The sequence below is a fragment of the Eschrichtius robustus genome, chromosome 8 (assembly GCF_028021215.1).
Source record: "Eschrichtius robustus isolate mEscRob2 chromosome 8, mEscRob2.pri, whole genome shotgun sequence".
In the NCBI taxonomy this organism is placed as follows: Eukaryota; Metazoa; Chordata; class Mammalia; order Artiodactyla; family Eschrichtiidae; genus Eschrichtius; species Eschrichtius robustus.
The window spans coordinates 119,360,645-119,385,109 of NC_090831.1; the positions used below are offsets into that span (position 1 = coordinate 119,360,645).

The 24,465-nt window shown below is 37.6% G+C and overlaps 1 protein-coding gene across 2 annotated transcripts in view; it reads right to left on the reverse strand.

Moving 5' to 3' along the window:
* TPK1 (thiamin pyrophosphokinase 1) overlaps positions 1 to 24,465 on the reverse strand; it is a 358,052-nt gene that overhangs the window by 78,641 nt on the left and 254,946 nt on the right. For both annotated transcript variants that reach the window (XM_068549611.1, XM_068549612.1), the window contains exon 8: positions 23,683 to 23,794. In XM_068549611.1, the coding sequence (XP_068405712.1) occupies positions 23,683 to 23,794 (112 nt within the window). The remainder of the gene's footprint in view (positions 1 to 23,682; positions 23,795 to 24,465) is intronic.

Here is a 24,465-nt window from a genome sequence, read left to right on the forward strand (position 1 = left end):
CAAACCTGCGTTGTTCAAGGGTCAATTGTAGTATATTTAATATAGGCATCTTTTTTTTTAAAAAGTCACTCAAAAGATCTTATCCCTTTAGAATGAGTGACAAATGCTTCTTTTGAGTGTTTATTCAAATAATTAACATAAGGTTCTAGTTTCATACGTGGTCTGATTTTTTTTTTAAAGTTATTTACTGTATCTTTCTGTAATCCAGGCCATACGATTCCATGAACTGTTGTTAAACACAAAAGTGATCATTTTCCTCCTCTGTTTAAATTCTTTCCCACTTATTTACAAAACAGAAATAGAGTCATAGATGTAGAAAACAAACTTACGGTTGCCAAGGGGAAAAGGGGGGGGAAGGGATAAATTCGGAGATTGGGATTGACATATACACACTACTATGTATAAAACATAGCTAATAAGGACCTACTGCATAGCACAGGGAACTCTACTCAATACTCTGTAATGACCTATATGGGAAAAGAATCTAAAAAAGAGAGGAGATATATATATATGTATATCTATGTATATGTATATATGTGTGTGTATATATATGTATATCTATGTATATGTATGTATAGCTGATTCACTTTGCTGCACAGCAAAAACTAACACAACATTGTAAATCAACTATACTCCAATAAAAAATTTTTTCAATAAAATAAAATCTTCCCCTACTGCCTACAGAATAAATCCAGACTTCCTCTCCTAGTACACGATCTGATCCCACCTGAATTTCCAACATCATCTCTCATCTTTCCACCACCTCTATGCACACTTCAGCTACATAAAATACCTCCTGACCTATCATGACAAAGCCTTGCAAATGCTGTACCATCGTCCTGGAATGTACTGTTTCTTTTTAGAGTTGCTCCAAAAGATTTCAAAGATTATTTGCAATTGTAACATATCAGAGCTTCCCAAGAGAACAGATTAGCATACAAATAATGAGCCTTTGGCATCAAAGGAAATATTCAACTACAGAGATATATGCACTTATTCGTAAGTTACAAATTATTTAAACCCTGGGTTAAGAAGTATGTGTTTTTCCAAACTTAAAAAATAAACAATAACAAAGTATCTGACTTTATCCTATTCATAGTCCCAGGGCAAAACAGAAATGACTATAGTAACAGAAACTCACAGAAATACACGGGCATCCTAACAGACTTAGAATAGGTTTAATATTTTTCCATGTTCAAATAATCAGCTTGATGTATTTCATACCCCTATTCTCCTGGTTTTATGGTTCTCGGCAATTCTTTTGATTATTTTTGTTCTCAGGCAGGGCTGCCAAATCCTTTGCTAAGCTTCATCCATTCCATAGCCAGGTGTCCTCAGTTCGAGCTCCTGCTCTGCTGCCAAGCTCTCCCTCACTGCCTTGGCATCAAAAACGAACCGCTGCCATACAAGAAAGCTACCCTGACAACCAGCGTGTGCAGGGCACATAGTAATTTCCTTAAATCCTTCTCCTTTAAAAGATCACATGGAACACGTCATCGGACATTACAGGCCTTTAGTTGACAGTTTGCTTCTGCTTCTGACATCTCTGCCTCCTCTTTCTGGCCCCTTTTCCTTTATTTATTCAGTTATACAACCGTAAAGTTTAAGTATGCAAGGACATAAAATGCTGGGATTTTCGTGTCTGTGGTTCCAGGAATGAAAATTAAAACATCTGATGAGATCTGGAAATAACTGAGTAATAATTCTGACAAATATACTAAATCTACCCTATAGTCTACAAATGAGTATATTGATTCTTAGAACTTAAATTGCCATGCCACACAGTATCAGACAGGTTGATACAATCTTTGCACGTATTTTAGCAGAAAGGTGGGCAAGTTTCAAACTTTTAAGAAGTTTCTGCAAAATTACGTCAGCCTCTCCAAAGCTCTTTTCTAACGATTTAATCATAATCACTTTCCATTCCCTCCAGGATCCATCTATCCTTTGATAAACTTGCTATCCACTTTTCCAAATCAATGAAACCAATCTGTACTTTGACTGGAATTTGCTGTTTTATAATCTAAATTACTTTGAAAACAATTTAATAAGGCAAAAGATTCTGGGATCTGTTCTCATCAAAGGTAAAAGGCACAAAACAAGGCATTATTAATACTTCAGAACACACATAACTAAGGAAATCATTCGGCACCATTTCAGGTTATTCCCCCACTTTGGAGATTCATGCATGTTTAAATGAATTAATTTATTTTCTGCAATTTGCTCTTTGAGACCTTAAGTGGCCATTTGCTGTTGCTTATTTCAGAATTCTGTGCCCTTGTTCTGAGTCACCAACTTATAGCTTGAGTGCTCCAGGTGTATTTATGCTCCCAAAGTATTTTAAATTACCCATTAGGAAATCCAATTTCCTATTTATAAGACTCAGAAGTGATTTTCCTCTGTTAACTTTTTTCTTAATTAAGGATATAGGCCTATATTCACAGTTGAATTTTTGGTACTATATTTATTATTGGCCCTATGACAGTCAATATTTTAGAATGTCATTAATATTAGAATCAAAGATAGTCACTTAAGATAGGCCATTCTTGGGTTCCCTTGGGGTTGACATTTGGGGAACCCATAAAATCCATCACCATAATAAAACCACTGCTTATTACACTCTGTGCCAAGCACTGTATATGCTATCTCGCTTAATTCTTTGGAAGGTCCTATGATGTGGTTTTTATTTTCTCTATCATTAACTCAGTTTTAGAGATGAGAAAGTGTCGGCTTAGAGAAGTAAATCACAAGGTCACACACCTAGTAAACAGCAGACTTTCTTTCAAGTTTCACACTGATTCATGCATGTCTGAGGCATGGGATTGTGTTTTAGAGGGTATAGGAATGATTAGGACCCGGTTTCTGCCTCTATTTCTGATCTAGGTAGGGGAAGGAACCTAAGGCAATTATGCAAATCTTACAATCCAAGGCTGGAGTGCCTTAAAGAGACACTCCCAAATGCTCTGAAGATTCAGAGAAAGGAAAGATAGCATCTGGTTGGAGGTATACATCTTCAAAAGGCAACAGTTGCTTTAAAGGAGCCTAGAAAATAAGGAGGGCTTCAGAAAATGGAAGCTGTGGATTTCAGAGCGTCAATAAGTGGCCCATTCTAGGGCACTGGCCTTGAACTATGAGTGACCGACAACAATGAGCCTAAGAATATGAAAGATTTGGTTTTCCTGCGGATTGAGAGCCTCCCGTCCAGCGGTGGACTCCACAGATGTGGAAAATTCCTGGATTTTGGACACAGCAGAATTGGATCACAGTGATAAACAGGGTTCCTTTAAGACTTCTGTTTTATGGGATCTCTCAAACACCTTAGCTAGACGGACTGTTAAACAGAAAGAAGATCTCCCTTGGCAAATATTACCATTTCTGATTCATCTCAAATACTGTCTCTGGTTCCATCCTAGTGCTGCCTCTTCTACATTCTCTATGCTTTGGTCCAAAATAGTCTGGGACCAGGCAGGGCACTGTACCCATCTCCACCCCAGCCTCCTGCTCTACTTTAGTGGCCGCTGTCCCTAATTCTTTCTAAGAGAATTAACTGTAGCCACTCTTAATGATGCAGATGGAACACGAGGTTCAGAGGCTTAATGAGGCTAATCCCTCTTTCCCGATTTAATTCTGGCACCTACCACGTGACCCCATTCTGTAGAGAGTCTACATTCTAGTCTACAACTAGTTGTTCAGTGCTCACTCTGTGCAGGAACCATTCTAAGTACTCAAGATAAAGCAAAGAACTAGACAGGCAATGTCCTTGCTCTCATGAAGCTTAACTTTTACTGAGGGGAAGAGAGCTATCAATAATTTAATAAGAGTCGAACAGTAATGACTGCAATGAAGAAGATAAAACAGGGCAATGTGCTTTGTTGGGAGGGGAGGGCATGCGTACTATTTCAGATTGGCTTATGAGAAACAATCTCCATGAAGAAGTAACATCTTAGCTGAGACTCAAATGATACAATGTGGGAGATCCATCAGAAGATAGGAAGATATGAAGAATAGTATTCTGGGCAGAGAGAAAAACAAGTACAAAGAGCCTAGGGCAGGAACCAAAAGGGCAGTGTGACTAGAGCCAGGGAGTGAGGGGAGAGTGGTACCAGTGGCTGGAGAGGCAGGAGGAGGCCAGATGCTGGAGCAGGACCTCGGCACAGACAGGAATGTGGCTTTTATTTGAAATATGAAGGAAAGTCATTAAAGGGTTCCAAATGCTGGGAGACGTAGTTTTATTTTGGCTTTAAAACGATTGCTCTGGTCACTTTGTGAAGGATGATTTAATGAGGTGATGCAGTAGGAGCCCATTGCAGATTCCAGGAGAGATAAGAAGACGGCCTGCCAAAAATGGGCAGAAGATCTAAATAGACATTTCTCCAAAGAAGATATACAGATTGCCAACAAACACATGAAAGGATGCTGAACATCGTTAATCATTAGAGAAATGCAAATCAAAACTACAATGAGATATCACCTCACACCAGTCAGAATGGCCATCATCAAAAAATCTACGAACAGTAAATGCTGGAGAGGGTGTGGAGAAAAGGGAACCCCCTCTTGCACTGTTGGTAGGAATGTAAATTGATACAGCCACTATGGAGAACAGAATGGAGGTTCCTTAAAAAACTAAAAATAGAACTACCATATGACCCAGCAATCCCACTACTGGGCATATACCCTGAGAAAACCATAATTCAAAAAGGGTCATGTACCACAATATTCACTGCAACACTATTTACAATAGCCAGGACATGGAAGCAACCTAAGTGTCCATCGACAGATGAATGGATAAAGAAGATGTGGCACATATATACAATGGAATATTACTCAGCCATAAAAGAAACAAAATGGAGTTATTTGTAGTGAGGTGGATGGACCTAGAGTCTGTCATACAGAGTGAAGTAAGTCAGAAAGAGAAAAACAAATACCGTATGCTAACACATAGGTATGGAATCTAAAAAAAGAAATGGTTATGAAGAACCTAGGGGCAGGATAGGAATAAAGATGCAGATGTAGAGAATGGACTTGAGGACACGGGGAGGGGGAAGGGCAAGCTGGGATGAAGTGAGAGAGTGGCATGGACTTACATATACTACCAAATGTAAAACAGATAGTGGGAAGCAGCCGCATAGCACAGGGAGATCAGCTCGGTGCTTTGTGACCACCTAGAGGGGTGGGAATAAGGAGGGTGGGAGGGAGATGCAAGAGGGAGGAGATATGGGGATATATGTATATGTACAGCTGATTCACTTTGTTATAAAGCAGAGACTAACACACCATTGTAAAGCAATTATATTCCAATAAAGATGTTAAAAAAAAAAAAAAAAAAGAAGATGGCCTGGACTTGGATCATGAAAGAGTAGACGGGGAGAAAGGAAGAAGTCATCTAAGGTTCTTGGTTTGTGCAACTGTGTCTGTGTTGGTTTACTGACATGGGGAAAACAGAACAGGTGGAGCAAAACACCCAAGCATTCTGTCGTGGTCACATCATCTTAGATAAGGTTCTTAGACATTCATTCAACAAAGGTTTACTCAACAACACCTCTGCACCAGGCACTCCTCTCTGCAGGAGGGACAGCTTCTAAACAAAAGACATGAAGTTTCTATGCTCTAGAGCGGCTTATGTTCCCAGAATTCCAGGGCAAGCGAAGAAAATCAGAGAGGTAAGCGGTGGAGCTATACATGAGAGAAGCAATGGCATGTAGATGTATTTAAAGTTATAGGCTGTGATAAGATCATTTAGGGACAGTTTATAGAGAGAAGGGGGTCAGGACCAGACCAAGCAAAGGACAAGCATTTTCTTAATGAGAAATGAAGAGAGCAAAATAAATCTATTCACGTCCGGGTAACAATTTGTCATCAATTTGTTTGGCTTTATTGACAGACATAGAAAAGCAACCTCCCAACCACTGCCCACTGAGTTCTTAGACTATTTAGGGGCAAGTGCAATAAGGTTGTTGATGTACTACTCTCATTTTCTTCTTCTATTCCTACCTTCTTTATTAAAATTGTATTCATGGGTAAAGTTAAACAGAAAACACAGTTAACTATAAAGTTTCAACTGCAAAACTCTAATTTGTGATTGCCCTAACAATTAGCGGCAAATCAGTCACAATGCTGCATACATCATGAGGCACCAGCGGGTGAAGGTACATGCAGTTTCCATAACCCTGACTCTAATCCACAGGTTACTTTTCAGTCCAAGGAAGCGCACTGAACTGCAAGTGAGAGATAGTATTTTAAGAGTGACCTTAAATCTGCTTTAATGAATTTTTTTAAAAAATCAACCAAAATTACGAGTACTTATACTTAGTTACAGATTACCTGTGGCATAATTTATAACTGATGGAGACCATGTGGCACTTGAGAATTATTGCCCCAGGCAACTTGCCAGTAATCAGTGGCCCCCATCCACTTTGTCCACTATTCCCCACTAGAATTCTTCTAGGGAAATGTTCAGAACTGAAGACTCCTTTATGTTCAACAGCTGGTCCTTGCTGTGGTCTAAAGTTTATTCAAAAGTTATTATTTTTTTTTTAACACACTCCCGTTGATAGGTATTTTACACTTTCTAAATCCTAACTTTACCCCTGTGCCTTATCCACCGATGCTGTGGCCGACTTATTGATAAAGATTCGTGCCACGTGTGATCAATGAGTGCCTTCATCCATAAGCATCTTCACCTCAAAACCTAACTCAACATCTCTCATTTCTAGTTTCGAAGGTGGAGCTAAGCATAGTCTCTCTGAAGCCTCCCACTGCTGCGGCCCTTCCCCTTTTCAGCCAGCATTTCCCCATTTCTCCCACCTCTCCTGGGTCTCGAGTTTCTTGCCTCCTTTTGACGTTCAACATAAATAGACTTCTTTTTACACCTTGGACATAAGGGTCTCCTTGATAACAAAACTCCATACCTGTATGGTTTCTTGTATCACTGATCAACTTCTTTTAAAAAGCTTAATAAATCTGCTGCCATTGTGCTCTCAACATGCATTTAACTCTTCTCTAACCACCTTGAAAAACAGAAATCTGGCCCTGCCTGTACTATGCTACTACTTTTCTGCATTTTCAAGAGTGACCAAAATATTTCCTCAGTGAAGTCCAACCATTTTAACTCTGTTTTGCATATGATCCTACTCACTGGATAAACTATATCATCCTTTCCTCTTCCTGCCTTGCTCACTCTTCCCTGTCATTTTTTTTCAGGATCCACTATTTCTTACCAACATGTAAATACAACTATTTCCCCAGGCTAAGTAACCACTTCCTTATCCACTTCTCATTGATAACAGTAGAAGAATGTATATAATATAGATATGAAAAAGAAGGACCAATTTGATAATGAATCCTGTTATTTATCAAGTCATTTCAACACCTAGTGTTAAAACTGTTACTAAATAGGATGGGAAGGAAAACTTAAAGGGCTCATAAACTAGAGAAATTAATAATCTAGTTAAGTGGATAAAGATACAAAATGATTGGAACAAACAAACCCAATGTTTACATTTATATAATACTGTAAGAGTGCCCTCTAGGACACAGTAGAATAAACCAAACTAGGATTTTTCTGTTTTTCTTCTTTTTGCACAGCAAATATTAGAAGTTTCATGAATAAAGACACCATAAGAGAACCAACTCCATTTTCTTTTCTTTTTATAATGATAACTTGCCCTCACATTATAGTTTTCCACCATTTTCAACATCTATAAGAGGGGAATCTAAAAATGAAATGCTTTAGACCTTGCCTCATATTAAGAGCAGTAAACAAATGGGTCAGAGAAAAGCATCTAGGGGAGCAATGAATTCACTGAACACTCCAAATCCTCAACATGGTGAGATTTCTACAGATTCACTCCTGCACTGCCCACTCCCTAGATAGGCTCCTCTCTCTCTCTCTCACTCACACACACACACACACACACACACACACACACACACACACACACTCTCATACTAAAAAGCCATCTTTGGTAACATTCATATTCTAAATGGCATCACTTTAAACCATATCAACTTTTGGCAGGGTTTACAACTATTTTCACCCTTAAAATTGAACTTAGCCCTCATTATTCTAATTGTTTTAAAGGTTTACAATATAGAACTCTTGCTTCAGCATCTTGTACTATAATGCAATTGACTCTGTGTCCCATTACAAAATTCACTTGCTCATTTAAAAAAGGTTGCTAATTACACAAAACATGCAAGGCTCTATCCCAGAGGACTAGGAGAAAACACAGATGACAGCACCAAATCCTTGAGGCGAATGCACTGTAACAAAAGGAATAAAAAATCTGCACAGAGAATGACACTAATAGGTAAACATACTGAAGAGGTGCACAGCACACTTTAGGAATTCAAAGTTAAGAAAGAAAAATCACATTTAGTTAGGAAAGCTTCGTGAAGGACGTGATTTGAAATGGCCCTTGAAGATGAGTGAAGATTTTAGTGGGGGGTAAGGGAGAGGAAGATATTCAAGGGAGAACATATTCTGAGAATACTAGGAGTTGGGGACATGTTTTAAGGGGGAAATGGCATGTGTGTTGGACCTCAAGTGCTTTTCACAGGTATTCAGGAGGAGAGAACAAAATAGTCTAATTCTGCTATTGAGAATAAAGAAGAAAGACTTAATGAAAAAGATTGAGATCATTTAGTTCAAAGTCACACATTTTAAAGGAAAGAGAATGAAACCTCATGGCAGGTGAGAACAGCACTCATAATTACATCGTAATTGCAGCAGCAGTGGGTCAGGATGAGAAGGAGGCCAGCATCTCTGCCTTTCTTCACTTTGTCCAACAAGCAAAAGCCAGATACCCACCCACCTTGGTAATGTATCCTTCTAGAATGGGGGAGCCTTCTTTATTTAATTTGCCTGTTAGTTAGTAATGTACCATGCAAGGTATACGAAATAAAACTTTATCTACTTTATCTGTAGAATATCAGCCTCTAGTGGGATTCAGGTCAACTGAAAACACCTCAGGTTTGAACATGTATTTTTCTTAATTATATGTCAGATTTAAATTGCCCAGAACCTGTTTCTCTCTCCTGGCAGACTTAACACTGATATACTGCAAATAAATTTTTTCGATGGTTAAAAATAAAAATTGGTTATCAATTGTAGCTGGTAAAATCAGAAAGCCTTCTTGCTTTGATAATGTTTTCTAAGCAAGTTCTTAAGACACAGACACAGACACAGACACAGACACACACACACAAAAGAAAAGCCAGACTTAGGAATAGTTGAGAGACAAGTTGTTAATTTGCAATTAAATGTGGTCTAGAAAACAGATGAGTGAAAAAGGCCGATGTGATTTCTCCAAAGTGAAACCTTGCAAATAAATTGAGAGGCAGCCAAAGTATGACGTTGGCACTGGGGCAAGCAGGAGACCACAACACTACTAATAAATCATTATCAGAAAATGTTGTATTGCTGCAGCCAGAGCGTCCATTCTTTCTCAGAGTAAATGAGGAATAATCATCATCATCATCTCCCATTTCTAGCCTCACTGTGAACTTCGGAAGACAGAACCTTCAGCAAGAGATGATAAACTGTAACGATGACACAGGACGCGTCCTCCTTTGCAACATTCAAAGCCACTTCCATACAGTGAACCACATCGCACGAAATCTATGAGAAAAGGGGCTGCACATCAACCCCTGACACAGCAACCCCAGACGAAAGTCTCCTGAGTCTGGTCCTCTTGCTGCTTCTCATGGGGACTTAATTGCCATCACATAGGGAATTAAGGAGGAGAGAGTTGTATCCTTGAAAATTAAGCTCCTGGCATTTATGATCTGGACCCGCTTATTTCTCTGTGGCTTCAGAAGCCACAGTTCCACACTGAAGAAAACCTCTGACATCATCTAGCAACCCTCTTTGCATAGATTAAGGGCCCACATGCTGTCCCGGGGCCGTATAATTCATTCATTTCACAGTCAGAGCTTGAACCCTATTGCATCTTTCCTCCGCATTATTAACTGAAGTAAATAGCTGTATAAATGTTTTTTGCTACGTTTCAAGGGAAACTCAAGGTACAAATTCACACAGAGAGAAGAAGGGAAGTTATATGTTATACAATCATCTCCAGAGAGTTACTTTATCAAAGGGTTTAAAGCACTGATTTGTTTCCTTTTTTGGCTGTTTTATCATCTCAAAACCAGAAGAAGACCTCTACCCTCTCTTGCTAGTTCCCAAATACACCTCTTAAGCTGGAGAACTTACTTTCTCTCTATGTAATCTGTACCTTGAGTTTCCCTTGCACTGTAACAAAAACACATTATGCAAATATTTCTTCACTACAAACTTTATTTGGGGTCCACAGACATATTTCAAAGCGCCTTTATGCAGATGCTTCTGATTTAGTCTGCATTTTGGGCATTTCCCCAGTGTGATCTGCCCTTCTTTTAATATAAGCCTAGTGTTCTCTAAGTATTTTCAGCTTTTTCACAATCTGGCCTCCAAGCAATCTACAGGACACGGGAGCAGCTCGGAGCTGAGAAAGCTGCCTGCCGTCTAAACCTCCTGCAGCCAAACCATCCTGCCCTTTGATCACTGCTCTTTCCTTTTCATCAAAAATCCTGCTTTAACCATTTATCCCCCTTTGTGAATGCTAAGTACGTATTTTTTTTTCCCTTGAGTCCTTACCACAAATACTTGAGAACCACGATGAATGACATTTGGTTTATAATCACCCCAGACATCACACATCACGGTGAGCATATAAGTTACACTTAAATTACACACTCTTCAAATCCGCATGCGTTCTGATTTGTGGCTCACAGAGTGGAAGGGAATGTCTTAGGTAGGGCTCATATCATGAGTTTAATTGCCAAGGTGTTAATTCTCTGTCTCCTTTGTCTTAGAACCTGCCCAATGTCCGGGAAAATTCTATTTTCATTTAGAAAAAGGATGTTGAGATAGGTTACTTCACCAAGTCGAAAGCTTTTAAAAATAGATATGTAAATAACCAGCGATGGATCCACTTTCTGTGCATGGAGGACTAAGTTAGGAAACATGAACTTGGACAATTCATTTAACATTCTGGGTCTCAGTTTCCTCATCTATAAAATGAGGAAAATAATACTCTGCATTCATAAAAGAGTCGATGTTATACCTGAAAGAGTGTAGAGAAAAGATAGGTAGAAGAAAGTATATTCAAAACACACAATATGATTATTTGGACCCAGAAGAAAATTATGCCCAGTGAGCTGTTCCCATAATAAAAGTTTACTCATCTGAACCCCTTGATTCTTTCTCTACAATTCATGTAATGAGCAAAAGTTATTGCTTTCTTGTCTCAATATATTAGCTGGAAGGTTGAATGCACAGAGCTCACATATGAATCAGCACAAAAGTGAAACCTGGAGGAGGTGTAATAGAAAGCGACTCTTGAGCTTATACCAAAGTCATTCTCATCAGTCAACCTGCCCACATAAATACTAGGAAATCAACTCATTTAAACAACTTGGGAGGCATGCCTGAGTTATAATAGTGTTCTTGAATGCAGGTCAATGAAAAATTGGTCTGCTCACAAATTCCCATTTGTCATATTCCCCATAAATGCATGTTAATTGTTTTCATATTTAAATGCCTAGACTCAACCATAACAAATGTGTGTTGTCAGGTTGTTGGGAGTTTTCTAAAAACAAAACAGGATGATTATGGCATACAGTAAATTATTGTTGGTTTCTTGTGCTCTCAGCAGAATCACAAAAGGGTAAGGACTTAAGAAAAATCATTCATATCTGCTTCAAATCCTATAACGTAGAAAATAGAATTGGAGCTGAGTTAATGAAATATACAGTATTTAATACAAACTTGTTGTAGGCTGTATGTCATTAGTCTTATATGTCTGGAAATGTAATATTTGCTTACCAGTATAATTTTTGAAAATCCTGCAGAATAACATAGTCTAAAAAAAAAAATCTTGTTTCTCTTTGTATTTTTCTCCCCAGAGAAATAATATCTACTGCTTATCAAGTTCCCCCTTACCCAACTTTGCCTTTTTCATAAAAGTTGGGTCCTCAAGTTCCCCATGATTGTCATTTTGTGCGATTATTCCTCAGTGTTAATATTCAGAACTTATCAAAAGCGGCAGTTCTGTGTTCTATGACCCCAGACTGATCAAACCTCTGTATATAATAAGAAAACCCAAACTTGTACCATATTGTAGTACAAGTATATGCGTGCGGCACTGATGTTTGTTTGTGCGGAAGGGGCAGGAATAAAAGTGAGAGCAGATAAGTAGTCAATCAGTAGTTTGCTGGTGTATGCGTGCTCAGCAAATTAATGATACATATCTGACCGATTGTTAAGGACCCGTAGAGTCCTGAGATTCTAATAATATGTAACTAAGAAAGCGATATAAGAAGAGTCAAATTTTCTGCCTTTTGTTTTTCACCATCTTGATCACATATCAGATTGCTGCCTGTTATTGGTAGAAACTATCAGTTTCTCATTAAAATGCAGCCTCAAAGGCCAAAAAAGAGAAGGAATCAAAAAAGGATAGAAAGAAGGAATATGTCTAATAAAAGCCCGATTACAAACTCACAGCTGACCAGATGCAAACCCTCTGACTTCCTTCATGGCTCCCAGGGATCAGAATATACGCTGGACTAAACTTGACCACAATCCTTGGAGAACAGAAACCACAGTGAATGGAAATTGTCACTCTCACCCCTCTTTGTGGACACCAAATAAATCATGCTCACACAATATTTTGTGTCTATTTTGTCTTGGGTCTTTACCACACGTTATCTGAGGCCAAGATGAATAACAACGAGATTCAGTTTCTCAAGGACATGTAAGCAGTCTTCATACATTACTTTTCAGAGTTAACTGTAAAGATTCAGTGATGTAATAACTGTATTCAATATGTATTATTCCAGGAAATTATTGAACTTATTGATTACAGACTTAAATGACAGCCTCAATAATGGCACCCCCAAAATGCCCACATTATAATCCTCAGAACCTGTAAATAAGTTACTTGCATGGCAGGAGGGATTTTTCAGGTGTGATTAAATTAAAAAGCACGAGCTAGGATTATCCTGGATTACCCAGTGTAGTCACAACTTCCTTAAAAGAGGGTGGCTCAGAGTCTGAGTCAGAGAAAGAGAGGTGACAACAGAAGCAGAGGTCAGAGGAAGAGAGATCTGATGATGTTACACTGATGGCCTTGACAGTGAAGGAAGGAATCATGAGTCAAGAAATGTGGGCAGCCTCTGGAGGCTGAAATGGTAAGAAAAGGATTCTCCACTCTAGCCTCCAGGAGGATTGCAGCTCTGTCAATACCTGGATCTTAGTCTCATAAGCCCCATTTGGGACTTCAACCTCCAGAACTGCAGATGATGAGCTTCTTGTTTTAGGCCTCTAGCTCGTGGGAACTTGTTATAGCAGCAGTTTGGCACTGATACAGCTGAAAACTTGTATCATGAAAATTTTAACAAATATGGTTATATTTTTCAATCTACCTATCAAACATCACACATTTTACATTTACCTATCTTTATATATATTTGAATCTATTATCAAATATCAAAGTTTTCTACACTGCTAGTAGTGAAGGAGCCTAGGAGGGAAAAGCCCTGTGTTGGGATAGAGTCATCTGTGTTCCAGGCCAGCTCTGGCCCTACCAAACCATGTGATTTGTGGAAGTCACTTTTAGATTTTCATTATTTCATTTGAAAATCATAGGTCAAGACGAACGATGATGTGCCTTTCAACATTCTGACACTATCAATATAATTATCCTAGATTCTAAGTAAAGGAAATAACATTCATATAGTCTGGACGACACATCATAGAAATTGTCATTTGCTGGCACTTACTATCAAGGATACCTTAAAAAATCAAGATGTGGTATCAACGATAAAGGTTTCTTTTTTAATATATTCCATTAATCAAGAATGTAATATTCTGTTATTTCCATAACATAGTCAAAAATATAAGAAATCACTAAAAATAGAACTACCATATGATCCAGCAATTCCACTCCTGGGCATATATCTGAAGAAAATCATAATTCGAAAGGATACATGCACCCCAATGTTCATTGCAGCACTATTTACAATAGCCAGGACATGGAAGCAACCTAAATGTCCATCGACAGAGGAATGGATAAAGGAGATGTCGTACATATATATAATGGAATATTACTCAGCCATTAAAAAAGAACTAAATAATGTCATTTTCAGAGACATGGATGGACCTAGAGATTGTCATACCAAGTGAAGTCAAAGACAAATATCATATGATATCACTTATACGTGGAATCTAAAAATATGGTACAAATGAACCTATTTACCAAACAGAAATTGAGTCACAGGTGTAGAAGACAAACTTATGGTTACCGAGGGGGAAGCGGGGGGAGAGATAAATTGGGAGATTGGGACTGACATATACACACTACTATATATAAAATAGATAACTAATAAGAACCTACTGTATAGCACAGGGAACTCGATACTCAATACTCTGTAATGACCTATATGGGAAGAGAATCTAAAAAAGAGTGGATATATGTATATGTATAACTGACTCACTTTGCCGTACAGCAGAAACTAATACAGCATTATAAATCAACTATACTCCAATTTAAAAAAAAAAAAAACACTTAATACAGCTTAGAGCAATGACCTCAGTATGCACTGTTACACTTTAAATCTTACCAAATATTTGAAAATATTCAGGGCCCTACAAATAGAAATGTAAGGCTTCCTTGAGAAACCTTTGTGAAAATATTTATCTGTAATTATCATCCTAATTTATTTATACATATATAAATAAATGTAATATTCTAGGTACAGCTATTATGAAAAATAAATCTTTCACACATTTAAATTTACATAAATTTGTGAGGGAACTTATTATTCCTAAGGTTTGAAAGATCCTTAGTGAAAAGTTATTATTGGAGAAAAATCAATATTGGAATTTATAGCTAGCACTCTCTATTTATAAATAAAAATGACCTATGGACACATTAATGACTTTTCTAAATTAATAATATAAAGCAGTGAAGATGCAAAGCCATTGATGGTTAATTAAACACAGAAGGGAGAAAAGGCTGCTCCTTGTCTTTATCCGTGCGTGGAGATAATTGCTTTTTAAAGGAACACTTAGAGATCATTCGATATAATCTCCTGTAAATGAAACTGCTTCCCCAGCAGGTTGGGCTTGTTTAAATGTTCAGTGACCTAAACTTCCTCGTTAGAAGGGCCAGCCAGCCCCTGTTATTTATCCATTAGATACAAGCTGGCTCTATAGGTCTCATTCTCTCCTCCCTCCCATGTCTAGCAGCAAGCACACAAATAAAAGAGGGCAAGGTACAAGGCACCACCTATCTTTGGATCAGAACACACTTCAGGTGTCTCCTGCAACCAGAGTTTCCTCTATGCTATGTGCTCCCCAAATCTGCATCCTGTCTGCTAGACCTACTTCACTGCTGTTTCACTCTTGCTGCCTTGGCTGACTTCCCTGGAGGTTCCCTCCTGAATGCCTGGACTTTAAGAGTAGATGTCAGTACCACCCTGATTATAAAACCAGTCAAAGACACCACAAGAAAAAAACTCTGCAAAACAATGTATCTTAGGAATGTGGATGCAAAAATCCTCAAAAATATACTAGGAAACTGAATCCAGCAACACAGAGAAAGAATTATACATCATGACCAAGTGGAACTTATCCAAGGGATTTAAGTTTGATTTAATATTGGAAATTCAATTAATGTAATATATTATTATATCAACAGGATTTTTTTTTTAAAAAATCACATGATCATCTCAATAGACCAAAAAAAAAAAAGCAAAGTCCAAAACCCTTCCATGGTAAAACCACTCAACAAACTAGGAATAGAATAGAATTTCCTCAATCTGATCAAGGACATCTGTGAAAAACCAACAGCTGACATCATAGTTCATGGTAAAAACACTGGATGCTGTCTTTCTGTGATCAAGAACAGAACAATTTTACAATACGTGAATTATATTTCAATAACACTGCTTAAAAAATGTCATTTCCTTCCAGCTTAGTTTACTAGTACTAGAATCAACTTTTGCCTTCTAGAAGAGCATATTGGTCTGATTTCTTTTGCTTAAAAGGTTCAGTCATGGCCATGATCCTTTATAGATACAGAGTGCACAGTTCAAGTACAGCCCTTTGTGAGACCTTTTCCGGGATACAAATATGGAAGTGACATCATTAGACCTTTGTCCCAGAGCTCCCTCTGACCTACTGCATACAACCGGAAGTGGTATTTTGCAATAACACTTTACACTATTTTTTTTTAAAGACTGCAACAGCTTGTGATCCTTTAAATATCATAGGTGATTACAATTTTTTTTTGATTTTTAAAGGGTAAAATAATGACTCAAACAAATATAAAATGAACACATCAAAGATTTCAATTAAGTCATTAATTAATGAGAAAACTATTATGATGTAAAAAACTGGTTCAAAGGAGACTACAAAGGACAGACCTATTTAGACAACAAGGAATGCTGAAATGGATTTGCTAATAGATGGAAAATTGGCCACTTATATAGGGTGACAATCCATGGAGTTTTCACAGAACAAAAGTTCAACTGACTTATATGAACAGGAATCATATACAGTATGATCTGCCCTTTATCAGTTAAATTCTAATTCCACAACATTGCAAAATAATCAAAGACGATGAAAAGCTAGGTATCCTATAGAATCATATAACATTTAAAGGGCCTCTAGACCAGGCCAAACAATCCACTGAAAGATACGCAGGTATCTTTTTGCCCATTTCAAAGGCTTTTGCAATTTTTCACAACACGTTTAAGAGTGGTATGTCTATGCATATAGTTTGATTCGTAAATTTCTATTCTATTTGATCTACCGTATTTTATCAGTTTTAACACATATATTTTCCCCACATCTCTGCAATTACAATTAGTAGCATTTTTTCCTCAGTGTACATAAAATAATAATGCATCTTACAACTGATGACATTTTTGCTATGATGAAATACAGTCATTTCACCAAATTGTAAACTTGAGAAAATGGTCTTGGGGAGGGAAACTTTAGCTAACATCTTCTTTGGGGCAAAAAAAAAAAAAATTAATTTTTTAAAAGCCATCCTTATTATCATCACCTTTGATTCTTGAAGCATGTGTTTTATGTAAAAATTGTAACAATCTCTTCAACTCAAAGCGGATCACTGATTATCAAAAGAATGAAGACACAAAAGATATTGTCCTCGAATCAAAGAAGAAATGTTGACACAGTTTCAGAGTGCTTTTTTTCAAGCACTGGACTAGAAAAGCAATAATTAAAATAATAATAAAGACATTTAGAAACATGAAACATCTCACACATTAGTGGCATGAGCTCACAAATGTTATACCTTAAGTGTGTACAGCTATTGTTGAACCATGACAACTGACTAGAATCACCTTGTGAGGCATAATGGAGTGAGAATTAAGAGTTTCTCACTGAAACTGCATTAATAGCAACTGTAGTAGTTGTTGCTGTTTTTTAATAGATGCTTGAACTGTTCCCTTGTTAGGCTGGCACTTAAAAATCCTCAGTGGTGGATGGACCTAGAGTCTGCCACACAGAGTGAAGTAAGTCAGAAAGAGAAAAACAAATACCGTATGCTAATGCATATATATGGAATCTAAAAAAAAAAAGGTTCTGAAGAACCTAGGGGCAGGACAGGAATAAAGACACAGACGTAGAGAATGGACTTGAGGACATGGGGAGGGGGAAGGGTAAGCTGGGACAAAGTGAGAGAGTGGCATGGACATATATACGCTACCAAATGTAAAATAAATAGCTAGTGGGAAGCAGCCGCATAGCACAGGGAGATCAGCTCGGTGCTTTGTGACCACCTAGAGGGGTGGGATAGGGAGGGTGGGAGGGAGAAGCAAGAGGGAGGGGATATGGGGATGTATGTATATGTATAGCTGATTCACTTTGTTATACAGCAGAAACTAACACACCGTTGTAAAGCAATTATACTCCAATAAAGATGTATAAATAAATAGATAGATAGGGAAAAAAAAACCCTCACAGAGAACTCCTGCAGAATATCCTGGTACCTGTACACACTTATTACAAAGCATTTCCATAGAGATGAAAAATCTTTTCAAACTGTTTTCTCAGAATTTTTTTTCTTTCAAAACTCTTTCACTTGGGCTAGATTTGAGTCTCTTTCAGTCAATGCTACAAAATTATTTCACTCTATTATTTATATCTATACTTCTTTGAAAAAACACAAAAAAAGGAACAATGAAGAACAATGAATGCATCATTTCAAACTCAATTTGAGTGTTATAAAGCAGAGGCCTGGGCAAATGGAGGGCAACACCACTTAATATTTTTCTTAGGCAAAAGTGTAGAGAAGTTAAAAGTTCTGTCCCTCAGGATTTTTATTTTTCTTCCAAATTACTTTTAATTTCCTACCATTATTGTCCTCTTTCCTATCTCCTTTGCTTTCTTTCCCCTGTCTACAGTTAACTTCCTCTTGTATTTTTCTCTTTATCCCAAATTCATTTTAGTGATTTTTTAAAAACATCAACTTATTTTATATGGAAGGTCTTTCATTTACTAGTTAGAAACAGGAAAAATAGCATTGAAGACCTAAATTCAAATTTTGAGTGTACCAATCCCTTAATGATATGAATTTGGGCAAATCACTAACTAGGGCTTTGAACTACCATGCCCTTATCTGAAAAATGGGGATATCTGAAAAATTTTCATAATCAATGGACACCAATTATCAGAGCTAAGGAAAACCAACTAGAACAAGAGAAAAGTTACACTTAAACATACTGTAGTAAATCTGTAGAACATCAAAGAAAAACATAAGGTCTAAAGAGTGGATAGAGTTAAAGACAGATTATAAACAAATAAGAATTAGTCTGATTGTGGATTCATCGACAGCAACAACAGAAATCCAGAAGAGTATGGCTGGAAGAAAGTTAAAATAAGCTTTTATTATATATGTGGCTAAACGGTTCATCAAGATGCGGACAAAGAAAAGGCATTTTTTTGATAGAAGAGCAGACTCCTACTCATTCTTTCTTTCCTCACTGACAGGACCTCGGTTTTATTTGGGGTGACTATGTCCTTAGATGAAAAAATTTCATGTCCCAGACTCCTCTGCTGCTAGGGTGGTATTTGATAGTTCTAGCCACTGAGGCAAAAGATTAGATGCAGGAAGGATTTCTGGAAATGCTGGGAATCCCTGATGCCTTGTTTTCCTGCAATATGTGCTACCCTACTTCCTCTCTTCCGTTTTTTCCCACCTGATGCTGAACGGGGAACACAGTGGCTGGAGTTGCAACAGAGACATCTTATGTTTTGAGGCAAAGGCTGAGGAAACCATAGAAACCTTGCCCTGTAACTACTTAACTCTATACTTTGTTACATGAAGGGGGAAAGGGGGGCAGTTTTTAAAGCTACTATTTCAGTTACTCATAACTGAACACAATCCTATTTGTTACAGATGAAGAAGAAAGAAAAACTTGATTACTAACAAAAATGTGGCTCTATAGAAAACCCAAGTCACTTTTTTAGAAACAATGAAAGTATTCAGCAATATATTAATACAATATACTAAAGTCAATTGTATGTGTATATAGCACCAATGAACTCAGAGAATATCATTTTTTTTTATTTATTTATTTTTTGGCCGCACCATGCAGAATGTGGGATCTTAGTTCCCCGACCAGGGATTGAACCCACACCCCCTGCATTGGAAGCACGGAGTCTTAACCACTGGACCGCCAAGGAAGTCCTGTAATTTTTAAAGGTGTAGTTACAATAGCAGTACAAAATATAAGGTTTCTACAGACAAATCTTATATAGGAAGTACAGAATCTTTTAGACAAAATTTTTTAATTATCAAAAGCAATTAAAAAGTACTAATTAAATGGAGAGATACATTATGTTTATGGATGGGAAGACTCAGTTTCATGCAGGAATTCTCTTCCCCAATTGTTCTGATCTCCCCAAAATAATCTGTAAATTAAATGTAATCCCAATAAAAATTACAATGGAATTGTGTGTGTGACACTTGTCAGGCTAATGCTAACGTTTACAAAGAAGAGAGAAAAGCCAGGAATAGCCATGAAAATTTCGAAGAACAAGGTTGGTAGACTCGACACATTTCAATGTTTATTATAAAGCTATGTTAATTAAGGCAGTGTGGTATCAGTACAGGAAGAAGAATGTAAGTCAAAGGAAGAGACTAGAGATCAAAGAAACATACCCGTGAATACAAAAACTTACAGTATATCACAAATCACTGGAAAAATGATGATAAATGATGCTAGGGCAGTTGGTTATCAGTAAGGAAAAAAATCAGATCCCTAACTCATATCATACACAAAAGTCAATTTCAGGTGAAAGGAGAAACCTAAAAAAAATCCCCCTCAAAACTAAACTGTGAGAACATCTTTACAACCACAGGGAATATAGAAAGATGATTTATGACACAGAAATTACAAATCTGAAAGAAAAAGACTGATAAATTTGACTACCTCTTTAACTTAATAACCTTTCTGTGTACAAAAATGGCATAAACAAATGGCAAAGGCAATGTATAGCCAGGAGGAAGATCATTAGGGTCTGAAGAGCTTCTAAGAAAGAAAGAAACAAATAGTCCAAGGGCTAAAAGGGCAAAAGAAAGTAGCAATTCACAGAAGAGGAAACCCACATGGCTAATAACTACAAAAAGATGCTTTCGCTCCCCAGCAATCAGAGACCACAATGAAATATCATTGACACTCATGAGACTGGCAAAAATGATTAAATCTGACAATACCGAGAACAGGGTAAGGACGTGAGGCATGGGAACTCCTGCGTACTCCTGAGGCGAGTGTACACTGGCATTCCCACTCTCAGAGCTGTATGGCAGGTCTAGTAAAGAGGAGGATGCCATTGCCTGTGATGCAGCTGTTTTAGTCCCATGTGTACATAGCCTAGAGAAACTCCAGTGCCAGACACACACCACAGACTGTTCACAGTATATTGCTATGAATTAAAGTATTATAATAGAGGTAGTTTTGACAAAATTAGTAAAGATACACTTCTGGATGGTGGCACCACCACAGGCACTTGCTTTAAACACAGACCGTGATGGGAGAGACCACAAATTGAAACAGGTGAATCAGACTACTTTCTGATTCATATCAGAAAGTGGCATCATATTTCAGTGTGGGTACAGACAGGGAGAATGTCAGCCTCCAGACCACCTGAGGAAGATTTTGATGCATTTCCTTACGAGGACTTGCTTATTCTCCTTGACCCAGGATGCGAGCAACTCCTGACTAAGTTACTGTGTCTCCTTTCTCCTCCTCTGGGTCCAGCCCTGTCCTGCCACTTTGTAGGTGTGACAGACAAAATGACATCAAGCTCTGCTTTCACAATGACACTGAGTAAAGCAGGACCCTCTCTGTGAAAAAGATCTATCCACGTCTCTCCAAGCCAACATGGTGTCATTTCACAGTTATTTTTATGGCTTTTTAATGAGGCACTATTACACCTATCGGAAGACCCCATTCATTAGCACTTTTACCACATACCATTGATGAAACACTTGCGTCTCAACTCTGTTGCTTTTCATACCCTGTGAAGTTCCTATTTCTTATTTTCACAGAGTTGTAGAGAAAAAAGTATCTATTTCAAAAGTTGAAGCAATCTGTAAATATACAGGTAAGTAACAGTGTAGAGCATTTCGGCAGGACTGAAACATTATCACAGACAAGAAGATTAAAAGCTCCATCATGCCCAAGGCCCCTTCCTGGACTAAATTTTATTATTCAGATACTGTATGATATCACTTATATGTGGAATCATAAAATACAACCAACTAGTTGCTATAACAAAAAAGCAGCAGACTCGCAGATATAGAGAGCAAACTAGTGGTTACCGGTGGAGGGTGGGCGATATAGGGGTAGGGGAGTGGGAGGTGCAAACTACTGGGTGTACAATAGGGATGTACTGCGCAACACGGGGGATATAGCTAATGTTCTGTAATAACTGTAAATGGAGTATAACCTTTAAAAATTGTATAAAACATTTTTATAAGTTTAAATTAGAAAAAAAAAAGAATTAGGATGTGCATTTTGGTGCGGGACACAGGGGCTCTGAGGGTGCTCTAAAGAGCACAGAAGAATCTCTTGTATCCTCCAACTCTTGCCTGTTCCTGTAAGATAAAGGAAGCTATATGGTCAACCCTCCTGTTCTCTTTGCACAGTGCCCGGCGTGTCTTGGCGTCGGCCCTGGAAAGTGAGGTCACTACCAGATCCAGGAGGAAGCTCTCACCATTGTCTAGACTGGGTCCTTGAAAAGAATGGGAGCTCCAGACAGTAAAACAATTGTTTTAGGCTGGAAATGTTTTCAAATAAAGCTTCTGATGGGAGCGCATGTCAGTTTCAGCTAACCGCTTCAAAGCCTGTCACAGATTTCTATGCACTGGAGGAGATCTGTTCTCACCGTCCTTTCAAATTCGGATGAGCTTGCCAGACATTTGCTTCAAAATATCTCTAGCTTTTTTCCTAATTGTTTCAGCAATGGCTCATAGAAAGGCCTTTTAAAATATCTTTTAATCTTCAATGTATTTATTTCTTGAAATATTTATTTCCTTGTAGGAACCTCAAAGTTGTACATGTTATGAAAGAATGACATGGTTCCGTATTTTGCTTTTTACAACCTTAGAGGTGTTGGTCAATCATGAAATAATCCCTTTGACATTCAATCAAAGCCCTTTGATTAAATTACCGTTATTCTTAGAGACTAGGGATAATTCATTTCATAACGCCTGATGGTTTCTTTTGGAATTTATTTCATGAACAGATCCACCTCATTTTTTGTTCTTTTCAAACCAGACAGTTTTAGTATGACTAGTACCGAGGTACAGTACTGAATACAGTTCATAAGTACTGAAGAACATTTTAAAATTTAGTAAGAACAGCTAATCTTATAAAATCTCAGGTGTTTGATTATGAAAATAACTCTATTTTAGTAAGAATAGCTACTTCTCTGGAAAAGTAAAGTAGTTTTCAGGCATACAGAATTGCGAAGAAGGCCGGGCAAAGAGTGCTTAGATACGACACCAGAAGTATGATCCATAAAAGAAAAAATTAGACTTCATCAAATTTAAATTAGATTAACTTAATGCACTTAGATAATTAAATTTCAGAAAATAAAAAGATACGCCAAAGACTCTGAGAAAATATTTTCAAATCATATATCTGATAAAGGACTTTTATCCAGAATACATAAGAGAATCTTATAACTCAACATAAAAAAAGAGATAACCCAATTAAAATATGTGCAAAAGATCTAAATAGACATTACTCCAAAGAAAATATACGAATGGTCCATAAGCACATGAAAATATGTTCAACATCATTAGTCATCAGGAAAAAGCAGATAAAAACCACAATGAGATAACACTTCATACTCACTAGGATGGGAATAATAATAAGAACAACAAGTGTTGGTGAGGATATGGAGAAACTGGAACCTTCATACATCACTGGTAGGAATATAAAATTGGTACAGCTGCTTTGGAAAATAGTCTGGCAGTTCCTTGAAAGGTTAAACATAGAGTTCCCATATGACCTAGCAATTCCACTTCTAATTATTTATCAAGAGAAATTTTTAAAAAAAGAAAGAAAGAAAACCTCCCTTTGTGCAAGGGTTTTACTTACTGATGTTCCACTTTAGGCCTGTTGTTGTAACCTGATCGCATGGCTGTCCGACAGGAATAAGGCCACACCAATCACCTTCCATTCCGGTATCTACATGCAATTTGTGCTTTCCCTGAGGTAGACAAGGAATGATCATTAAGATGGGGAAGAGAAAGGAAGGCACATTAACGCTCACTGAAGACCTGGTCATACGCACCAGGTACCATCCTAGGAACTTCACATGGTTTATCATACTTAATCCTAACAACATACTTATGTAGTATGTACTGAATTATCCTAGGAACTTTCACCTGACTTAATCCTAGCAACAGTTTTACAAGGTAGTTTATTGTTAATTATTACCTTTATATATCAGAAAATTGAAGTTTGCAGAGATTAAATGTGTCCAGCCAGGACCACACAGGTAACAAGGGGCAGAATCAGGATTCCTACCTATACCTGCCACTTCCAAGATTCCATGTGCTAAAAATATAGCACTAAGTGAACAGAATTCTAGGGTCTTAATCAAACACTTGCTTGAGTGTAAATACAACATTGCTTCCTCAGTAAAATCTCTGCTTTTTATCTGAGAACTGGGCTTCTAGCCTTGAAAATTCAATGTAAACCCTACTAATGGTTAACCTCTTTCCTATACCCACAGCTGCTCTAGGAGATGCTCAGTGGGGCATACCTCTACCAGGAAATAGAGTATCTTCCCTGAGAAATGAGTATGCTTCTTCTATTCTGATTATGAAAACTGATATAATCTACCATGTTTTCAATTTTTCAGTTTACAAGAAGGTT